General features: G+C 33.2%; 2 protein-coding genes across 2 annotated transcripts; one reads left to right on the forward strand and one right to left on the reverse strand.

Moving 5' to 3' along the window:
* Nucleotides 1-1,201: 1,201 nt before the first annotated feature.
* Nucleotides 1,202-3,472, reverse strand: LOC114194769 (tubulin beta chain-like). The gene is made up of 3 exons (XM_028085170.2): nucleotides 2,928-3,472; nucleotides 2,284-2,553; nucleotides 1,202-2,029 (listed from the first exon to the last, which is right to left on the reverse strand). The coding sequence occupies exons 1-3, from the start codon at nucleotides 3,325-3,327 to the stop codon at nucleotides 1,350-1,352; spliced, it is 1,350 nt and encodes a 449-aa protein (XP_027940971.1). The 5' UTR covers nucleotides 3,328-3,472; the 3' UTR covers nucleotides 1,202-1,349.
* A 2,209-nt stretch (nucleotides 3,473-5,681) lies between these two features.
* On the forward strand, nucleotides 5,682-10,231 carry LOC114193128 (protein PSK SIMULATOR 2-like). Its single transcript, XM_028082832.2, has 13 exons — nucleotides 5,682-5,859; nucleotides 6,075-6,307; nucleotides 6,965-7,278; nucleotides 7,376-7,468; nucleotides 7,544-7,634; nucleotides 7,878-7,971; nucleotides 8,209-8,306; nucleotides 8,422-8,491; nucleotides 8,614-8,711; nucleotides 8,795-8,911; nucleotides 8,978-9,054; nucleotides 9,477-9,521; nucleotides 9,633-10,231. The coding sequence occupies exons 2-13, from the start codon at nucleotides 6,101-6,103 to the stop codon at nucleotides 10,102-10,104; spliced, it is 1,776 nt and encodes a 591-aa protein (XP_027938633.2). The 5' UTR covers nucleotides 5,682-5,859; nucleotides 6,075-6,100; the 3' UTR covers nucleotides 10,105-10,231.

Here is a 10,231-nt window from a genome sequence, read left to right on the forward strand (position 1 = left end):
CATTTTAAAGTGAATAATTCTAAATCTTCTTACATCTTCTTACCAGCCCTATGTATTTTATATTTCCAATATATTAAAGATATTAATTTTTTACTGAATGTTTTTTAGATGATTAATAGGAAGGGATAACATTTCGTCTTTTAAGTAAACGTGGAAAATAGCAATATTTTTCAAAATTATTCTCATGCAATCAATTTATGAAAAAGGGAATAATAGTAGTGGTAGAATATTAATTTTTAAAATTTAATTCTTCAATTCTCCAATCTTCATAACATAAGAGAATAAAAGAAAGAGATAAATCATGATATTGATAATGTAACTAAAATAATTTAAGAGATAATAAAAAAGCATCATAAAAAAGAATAACGAAATTTTAAAACATTCTCTTGTTTTAGAAATGGAGTATTAAATAATTGGTGTCACGACATCTTTCGAAGACATTTCTAGTAACTTAAAATAAATCTAAACCAATTATTTGACATTTCTAGCAGAATAACTCCATCTTAAGTATAGATCAAGTATTTTGATTTTGAGCAAATATTACTGACACTTTTCAAGCCCACAGCAATATATTTCAATGTAAAAACAAAAGTATCTAAATAAACATTTTTATTGGTTTTTATGTTTCTTTCGAAATATCATCTCATCTTTTGTACTTTTAGTAACTCATGCAAAAGGTAAAATATCACTTTATGAAACTTATATCAATTACAAGTTATAAATATGTGGAAAAATAATTTTTATTGTTTATTTTTATATAAGCGAGAAAACTGTAATATTTATTACTACCATGAGTCATTGATTAGTAGTAACTTTTCATTTATTAGAGCTTATATTTTTAATAATATTTTTATTTTTATCATTATTTATTTTAATCGTAAAAATTATAAAAAAGATCCTCCAAAAATTTAAAATAAAATATATAAATGAACTGTTTTGCTATAGTCCAAATCAAGTTATGATTTTGTAAGATGTAATAATCAAATAAAAGGGTGAGGAGCACAGAAAGAGTCAAATGAATACGAGTAATACAATATAAATATAAAAGGAAAATTCATAGATATTTGGTATAATAGATTATATTACCATGTAATAACGTATCATCATATATTTTTATTATTTTTTGGGCGTGCTCATACCAAAGAATATGAAATTGTTGACAAGAAAACTTTTTCTTATTCATGCACTTGGATTAAGTATAGAACAATGAACGATGAACAATGAACAATGAACAATATGGTCTACAAGGCAGATATAAAAAGTAAGGAATAACACGACTAACACAGCAAGTGCAGAAGTAAAAAAAGAAGGAAGAGGCTTCATGAGATTATAGTAATGATTAACCCTTACTACTCGAAATTATGATCCTCTTCACCCTCACCCTCTTCATAGTCCTCCTCATCAACTGTTGCATCCTGATATTGTTGGTACTCTGCCACCAAATCGTTCATGTTGCTCTCTGCCTCAGTGAACTCCATTTCGTCCATTCCTTCCCCTGTGTACCAGTGCAAGAAGGCCTTGCGTCGGTACATTGCAGTGAATTGCTCACTCACCCTTCTGAACATTTCCTGAATTGAAGTCGAGTTACCAATGAAAGTGCTTGACATCTTCAAGTTCTTCGGAGGGATGTCACACACACTTGACTTCACGTTGTTGGGAATCCACTCAACAAAGTATGATGAGTTCTTGTTCTGCACGTTGATCATTTGCTCATCAACCTCTTTGGTGCTCATTTTTCCTCTGAACATTGCTGATGCTGTCAAGTAGCGTCCATGGCGGGGATCTGCAGCACACATCATGTTCTTGGCGTCCCACATTTGTTGGGTCAGTTCAGGGACAGTGAGGGAGGCGTACTGTTGAGACCCACGTGAGGTGAGAGGAGCAAACCCCACCATGAAGAAGTGGAGACGTGGGAATGGGATCAAGTTCACAGCCAGTTTCCTCAGATCAGAGTTCAGTTGGCCAGGAAACCTCAAGCAGCAGGTCACTCCACTCATGGTTGCAGATATCAGGTGGTTCAGATCACCAACTACAATTGCAAATCGTTAAGTTAATCAAGTTATGTGACTAAAGGTTGATTAAGATAATGATTGTTGTATAGTAAAATTTTGAAAATGTGATGGTATACCAGAGATCTAACAATTTCTCTGTGGGGGAGAATTCTAAAGAATGCAGATAACTTTTCCTTTTCACAGTTCCAGGACAGTTCCGAGTTGATGAATGTGTGAATGTGCAGAATAATGAATGCAGGAATTAAAATTTATGCAGGATCGGGGTACTTACAACTAGGGGTGGTGAGTTTTAAGGTCCTGAAGCAAATGTCGTAGAGTGCTTCATTGTCAAGAACCATGCACTCATCTCCATTTTCCACCAGTTGGTGGACGGATAAAGTAGCATTGTAGGGCTCCACAACCGTGTCAGAGACCTTCGGAGAAGGAAAAACAGAGAAAGTTAGCATCATTCTGTCCGGGTACTCCTCCCTGATCTTCGATATCAACAGTGTTCCCATGCCAGAACCCGTTCCACCTCCAAGCGAGTGACACACTTGAAAACCTGAGAACAAAAAGAAATAAATTCAACACACATCAAACATTAAACCCACAACACAATATCACATTCATCCATGTTCACAAACCATAGCTGGTCCAATCTTACGACAATACTCAAACTAATAAAACACATATATCTGTGGCTAATATGATCAAATCTAATACCATCTTCTAAAGTGATCTACATTCTATAATTTTGACATTTGACAAACATCTAAACCGCGTGTGATCTCGAACAATAAAGTAATCCATATTACTTAAACGAAAAAAACTAATTAACAGTATTTTAAAAACGAGATCTCATGATTGTTTTTATAATTGCGAACAGCATTTGCATTGTAACGGATCTACATTGAAGTGTAAGAGGAATGTGGATACCTTGCAAGCAGTCACAGTTTTCGGCCTCTTTGCGAACGACATCGAGAACGGAATCGATCAATTCAGCACCTTCGGTGTAGTGTCCCTTGGCCCAATTGTTGCCGGCGCCGGACTGTCCAAAGACGAAGTTATCGGGGCGGAAGATCTTGCCGTAAGGGCTGGATCTGATGCTATCCATGGTCCCTGGCTCCAAATCCATCAACACAGCCCTCGGAACATACCTTCCTCCAGAAGCCTCATTGTAATACACGTTTATCCTCTCCAATTGGATATCCGACGCCACATCGCCGGTGAACTTTCCGGTGGGATCGATCCCGTGCTCATCGCATATCACTTCCCAGAATTTCGAACCGATTTGGTTCCCGCATTGCCCACCTTGCACGTGCAATATTTCTCTCATTCTTCTTACTCAACCGTCTCTTTCCCTCTCTCTCTCTCTCTTTCAATTCCACACACACATGTGTATATATATACACGAGATCTCAGAAACTGAGAATGCGAGGGTAATCGTGGAATGGAAAAAAGGTATTAGTTTTATGTTCTTGGAGTGTGGTTTGAAGCGCCAATTCTACCACCCATTATTATCCCTACCTTAACTTCTTCTCCTTCTATTTCGCTCTATTTTTGTCTTTTCCCAATCCAATTTTTTTCTTTTTCTTAATTTTTACACTTCAACAATATTTTATTTTTAAATTATTTTCTTTTTTGTAAGAATATATACTTATTTTAAATACTATCGTTTTCAAACTTTAAAAGTGACTAATATTGTTGGCCCATTTACACTAGCCCACTCTTACAAGAGATAATTCCTTGGGCTTGTTGTTTGACAAATCAGAGATAATCATTTGTCGTCGCATCCACAATTATTTGAACTTTCTTTAAATACAAATCAACACATTTAATTCACGGGATAAAACATATTTTAAAATATCGAACACGTAAAGGACATATTTTCGAAACTAAAAGTTAACTGACTACAATACACTTTTATTCTGGGATTAAGTATCTATTTAGTACTCAAACTTTAATCCAAAATTAGGATTTATTTTTGTCTGAAATTTCGATATATTTTGCTCCTTAAATTTTAAAAACAAATGAATATAGTCTTTTTAACCCAATTATGTAAATTTTTGTTGACGTGTAAAACGCTTTTCATGTTAATATTGAAGGTTTTTTACACTATTTGACACATTCCTAATTCAATATCTAATGATAAATGTGTTTAATACTTAAAAAAAATTAACGTAATTGAGTTAAAAGATTATATTCATTAATTTTTTAAGTTTAGAAACCAAGATATATTAATGTTTCGGATGGGAACAAATTCCAATTTTGGATCAAAATTCATGGACTAAAAACATACTTAACCATTTGTTTTATGTCTATCATACAAAATATAATTAAATATTTTTTCACAGACAATGCATATATTTAAATAATCATTTTCAACTTTTATTAAATTTTTAATTATGCAAATACACCACTTATTAGAATATAATAATAAGTTGGAAATAATGTTCTAAATAAATTTAACAAATAACGTAAAAAAAAAAGCCCAGTGAGAAAAACACGTTCTTTGCTCATAGCTAATGTATTAACTGTATACAGTGTTTTTCACGACAAACGTTTTAAATAAGGGCCCATTTTACTTCATCTTTTTCCTCGTCCTTTGTCTTCTTTCCAAACGTGAAAAATTACACTTGAAAAGTGTATTCTTTCTTTAAAATTTCAACTAAAACTACAGATTTTACTTGATAATAATAAATGAAACTTGTACAATTTTGTGACTTCTAAACAAAAATTACTTAATAATTTAAGAGTGTGTTAACAAATGTTATGAATACTTACAAACATTAGACAAAAATTGAGAAGGGATGATAGTAATATAGGAGGTTAAGAATCAAAGGTTTTGATAAAGATTATAAAAATATGATTTTGGTATCTAAAATAGCAAAAAGGGATAATTTTATGAGATGAAAAAGCAATTAAAATCAAAAGGTTAGAAGAAAAATGTTTGGTAAGGTGGGAATGGAATTTCAATGATGAAAGCCTAAAACGTGAAATTTTCTATGAAGGTCTAAGATGGGAAATTTTGACAAAGGTTTAACTTTGTTAGTTATATTTAGGACCCTTGAGTCTCAATTATTGACATTTTTTGTTATTACCAAGTTTATGTTACAAACTTCAGTAATCCACCCATAATAGAAATTAACTTAGTCAAGTCAACTATAACTTCTAAGTATGCCAATTTTTTCAATACACAATAACAAAATGATTAATGCATTAATAAAATGTTCAAGAAAATAATCATCACTCATAATTGCACAATCTTGATGTATAAACAAGCAATGCACATATAACGAATATGCTTTTTTTACTCTATCAACAAATAATGAATAATCAAGTAATTAAAACTTGTTGACTTGTACTTTAATTGTTTTAAAAGCTATATTTAGAGTGATTTGTAATTGATTAATACATTATTACACCAAATAAGGGGTTAAGAGGAGTAAGTATGATTCAGAAACATAAGCAGAGCCAAAATCAAACAAAACGGGACAAGGTAGATACTACAGTTTTGTTCGTTTTCACGTTGTCTTGTCTATATCTTTCATACGTAGTACATGACAATAACACTCTATGAAGTTTGAAGCAGTCTCTGATTCACTGTCATGGTTCGTGCCACGAAATTTCCTCTCCTCACAATTCCAATTACGCGTATCTTATTTTATTTCTAAGTTTACTTCTATTCTTATTATTTTATATGTTCCAAAGTTTTCAACCACCCGAATGTCCTTCATCAACCAACCTATCACATTCTAGTCAAAGCCATAGTTGCAAATTATCTCTTTCATCTCCCTCTTCAATTCTTCTACAAGAGTTTCCGTTTTGGAGTTCGATACTATCTGTAAATAGCCCAACACTTATTGGGGTAATGAAATCTAGTGGTTGCCGAATCAAAACTGCTGCTTTGTTTTCATGTCGTTAATTCTTATAATAAAACTGTGCATGTCAACGTTGTTGTCTTCATTGTAATCACCATGATCATTAGCCAAGAGAATGTTCTTTATTTTATTTTACTTTTGGTTCTGTGTTTTGTTTACCATGTTAAAGAAGTTAAAGTTGCAGACTCACTCCTCTTTGCAGGCTTTCAAATTTTGTTCTTTTCATTAATGGGGTCGGTTTGTTCAGCTGGTAAGGCTGAGAAAAACAAAAACAAAGAGGTTGGAGGGAAAGGATTGGGAAAGCTTAAGAAGTTAAAGAGTGTTACAAAGGGGAAAGGAGATTGTTATTCAAATCCAAGGAGTAGTGATCGTGGTAGAAAGAAAAATCGAAGTGAATTCAGAATATCTAATCCTACTGGAAAAGAAGGGAAACAGGTACTTTTCTTCTACTGATTTTTGTTTTTTCTGAAGCTGAATTAATTTGGTTGAGGGGTAACAAAACAGTTAAAAATGCATGTAATTCTCTCATTAAATTTAGAGTAAACGTGATTTCTGGTATGGATAAAAGTCAACGAGTTTATTATACTTAGTAAACTGCTATGGAATGACTATGTAAACGACCTCTGCATTATTTATTTTTAAATCTGTGAGGGATTTTCTTGTTCTAACATCTGTTCAAACATGATTACTGGTAACAAAAAACTGGTGTTATTCATAAAAAATCGATTATGAATGAGTTGGAAGCTCGTAAAAATGAAGATCAATTGCATTTTTATTTTTGAGTGAAGATATGCTACCTAAACTAGGAAAGTGGTGAAGCTGTTTTGATCCTGCAAAGTAATCTTTGAGGTTTGAGATCTTAACAAGAACTGGTTCTGATTCTACTACACATTGATGATTTTTAACTGATGGAAATTTTTGGTGGAATAGTCTGACTCTGAAACAGTTCATAGATTTGTCTGTATGATTTTTTTCCTTGGCTATAAATCATACTTCGATTTGTGTCACGTATTTGTATACGATAGATTAGGATATTTTGCATTGAAAATTGGATGTTTACACTTTGATCAATGGTGTGTCTCCTTTTCTCAGGGATCCCAGAGAGGTTCCATTTGGGGAAGAGCTGGTGAGAGGGCAGTGGAAGTTCTGGACACACTTGGAAGTAGTGTGCCAAAGTTAAGCAACAGTAATGGGTTTGGTTCTGCCGTGGCTCCAAGAGGGAATAGAATATCTATATTGGCATTTGAAGTGGCTAACACAATAAATAAAGGAGCAATCTTGTTTCAATCACTGTCTGAAGAAAACATTCAGTTCCTTAAAAAAGAGATTTTGCAGTCAGAAGGGTTGCAACAATTAGTTTCAACTGATACAAAGGAGTTAATAGGCCTAGTTGAAGCTGACAAAAGGTCATTTTCTTGTTTAGAAGTGTTTTATGTTTCATTGCATCTCCATATATGTTTCTTTTACTAATGTTCTTTATCTCTGATTTTTGGGAATTTGTAGGGAAGAATTCAATGCTTTCTCCCGGGAAGTGGCTAGATTTGGAAACATGTGTAAGGATCCTCAGTGGCATAACCTAGAACGATATTTCTCAAGGTGAGTTTTCTTGGTTTTGAAAAAGATTATGCTAACTCATTGTGTTGATTTCTCAAATAATCACAAACATTTCAGATTACATATGGACATATTGGACAACATGCAGCCAAGGGTGGAGGCAGAAAACACAATGCAGGAGTTGATAACTTTATCTCACAGTACTGCTGTAAGCAAATTGTAATTTTCTCTGTTAGAATACATGGTGCAGGCCTTTCACAAAAGAGAGGATTAGAGAAAGTAAAAGACTGAAAACTGTAAATTGTAATGAATGAATGAGTGAAATGTTATATGTTTAATCCATGAATATGATATTGCAGTGTTTCCTACTTCTGATGTGCTTAAATTTCAGCTCTATTCTTGAATTTTTATTTGTTCCTTCTTTAAATAACTTGATCTTTTCTCTATATAGGAATTATATCACGAGCTAACTTCGTTAGAACGATTTGAACAAGATTATCAGAACAAGATTAAGGAAATGGAATCCTTAAATCTTCCTCTCAACGGTTAGAAGCTTCCCGATATACTTTTCCTTAAAAAGTTTGACTTTCTTTTTGATTGATGATTTTAGTTTTGTCCATGTGCTAAGACAACAATCATTTTACCTTTTAGTAAGAACATTCTTAATTGTTGGTCTTGTAGAGAGTTCTCATTTTAGATTATCAACTTAACAAATTATCTGCAAGTCAATCTTCTGCAGTATTTATCTTATTTGTGACAGGTCGTTTTCTTTATAATTGTAGGGGACAGTCTCACAGCTTTTCAGATTGAAATAAAGCATCAGAGAAAGTTTGTGAGGAGCTTGAAAAGGAAATCTCTTTGGTCAAGAAGATTGGAAGAGGTATACAAGATTGTGATTATTATTCTATGAATAGTTAGTTCCTCATCTGAAACTTCCATTCAATATAAAAGTTTTGTACATCAGTGAACTTGTTCCTTGCATTTACCTACTGCAGATTGTTGAAAAGCTTGTTGACATAGTTACCCACATGGATCAAGCAATTTTCGAGTTCCTTGGAAACCATGGTATGAGATCATATCTAATAACAATTCAAAATCCTTCATCTGTGTAGTACTTGGATTTCGGTGCCAAACCTATCATTAGTATTATACTCCTAAAATGTTATGAAATGGTGAATTTGTTGCAGGAACAACTTCTGTAAACTCTTGCAAGGGTTCTGAAAGACTTGGTGAAGCTGGTCTGTCTCTGCACTATGCTAACATTATCAATCAGATAAACATGATTGTAAGTTTGTACCATGCTAGTGTAACATAGTAAGGTGTTGAAGATGTAATCTAAATAAAATGTCTGTTTCAAACTTATATCAGGCATCTCGTCCAACTGTTCTTCCTCCAAATATGAGAGACACATTGTATCATGGATTGCCTAATAATATTAAGAACGCTCTTCCTTCTCGGTTGCAAAATTATGATGCCATGAAACAGGTATGTGTAATCTGATTATTGAAGTTCTGTTCTTGTTATGTTATGCTAAATGGGAATTTTCTTTAGCTCTCCATCAATGAGGTCAAAGCTGAAATGGACAAGACGCTGCAGTGGCTTACTCCATTTGCCACAAACACGACCAAGTAAGAAAACACAGTTTCCTACTTTGATATTTGAAAACACCAGTTGTATGTTGGACTAGTTTTGTTCCTTTTAAACTCCAGTTTGTAAAGTTCAGAGATTGTCACAAATTTGTTGAGACATGTCATGCATTTAGAAGACATTTATGAACATTAAGAGTTTCACACTAAGTAAAGTAAGTTATTAATAGGTCATTCTTCTGGTTTGAGTTGTTTTCTTGTACTTATCTACTAACATAACATAACATGTTCATGGCAATATCAAATCAAAAACAGATAGAAGACAAAATTAAAATTTGACTATGAAGAGAGAGTAGAATCATTTTACTCTTCAAAAGCAATTCAGCCAAATGTCATTGAAATTGCTGAAGTATGTTATGTTGTTTTTTTTTTTCTTCTAATCTTTGCTTTTGTGTATTTTGCAGGGCACATCAAGGTTTTGGATGGGTTGGCGAATGGGCGAATACAAGGTTATCTTTTACTTTTAATTCAATGATTTTGTGTATGAATATCATTATTGTATTTATTCATGATGATCAATGTTAGCAGAATGATTTACTGTCATATTTTGTGATTTGCAGCACTGAGTTTTGTGAAAACACAATCAAAGAAAATAAACTGATTCGGCTGCAGACACTTTACTATGCTGAGAAGCAGAAGATAGATTTTTACATCATTGAATTGTTGACAAGACTTCACTACTTGGTTACCTTTGTAAGATACAGACATAGCAATCCCATGAGACCAATAATGTCCACGACAACTTCTCCGAAGCGACTAGAATTTCAAGCAAAGATGTTACAGTTTATAAGCTTAGACAGTATTAGCAAGTCATTGGGAACTCAACTTTCCCAAGAGGACAAAAGATTGTTAGAGGAAGTAACTATGAGGAGAAGGAACCCAGGAGTTAGCAAAAGTGAGGATCTTGCAGTGACCAAGAAAAGAAGAGCCAAACTTTGTCATCATAGTAATAGTGTAGGGAGTTCACCTGTTACAACAAAAGCTTTGGAGAACCAAAGATCTAATCTTTTGGATATTATAGATGGACTATAAGATGTTTTTTTCGATTTGGTTTGTTTTGTTGCGCAAGATGGAGATGTTTATGAAAGATTATGGGAAAAACATATATGTGACATTGTGTTCAGTTTCTTGATGCAAGCTTATTCTTTGAAAAAAGTAA

The sequence above is a fragment of the Vigna unguiculata genome, chromosome 8 (assembly GCF_037176805.1).
Source record: "Vigna unguiculata cultivar grain cowpea cultivar isolate G323 ecotype 2 chromosome 8, ASM3717680v1, whole genome shotgun sequence".
NCBI lineage: Eukaryota > Viridiplantae > Streptophyta > Magnoliopsida > Fabales > Fabaceae > Vigna > Vigna unguiculata.

What these genes read in the sequence shown, in the direction of transcription:
- LOC114194769 (XM_028085170.2), bottom strand. Translation starts at nt 3,327, where the DNA reads ATGAGAGAAATATTGCACGTGCAAGGTGGGCAATGCGGGAACCAAATC. An exon ending in AAACTGTGACTGCTTGCAAG is followed by an intron (nt 2,554 to 2,927) that starts GTATCCACATTC and finishes TTTTGTTCTCAG; the next exon opens with GTTTTCAAGTGTGTCACTCG. An exon ending in AAAACTCACCACCCCTAGTT is followed by an intron (nt 2,030 to 2,283) that starts GTAAGTACCCCG and finishes TTGCAATTGTAG; the next exon opens with TTGGTGATCTGAACCACCTG.
- LOC114193128 (XM_028082832.2), top strand. Translation starts at nt 6,101, where the DNA reads ATGGGGTCGGTTTGTTCAGCTGGTAAGGCTGAGAAAAACAAAAACAAA. An exon ending in GGTCAAGAAGATTGGAAGAG is followed by an intron (nt 8,307 to 8,421) that starts GTATACAAGATT and finishes TACCTACTGCAG; the next exon opens with ATTGTTGAAAAGCTTGTTGA. An exon ending in TTTGCCACAAACACGACCAA is followed by an intron (nt 9,055 to 9,476) that starts GTAAGAAAACAC and finishes TGTATTTTGCAG; the next exon opens with GGCACATCAAGGTTTTGGAT.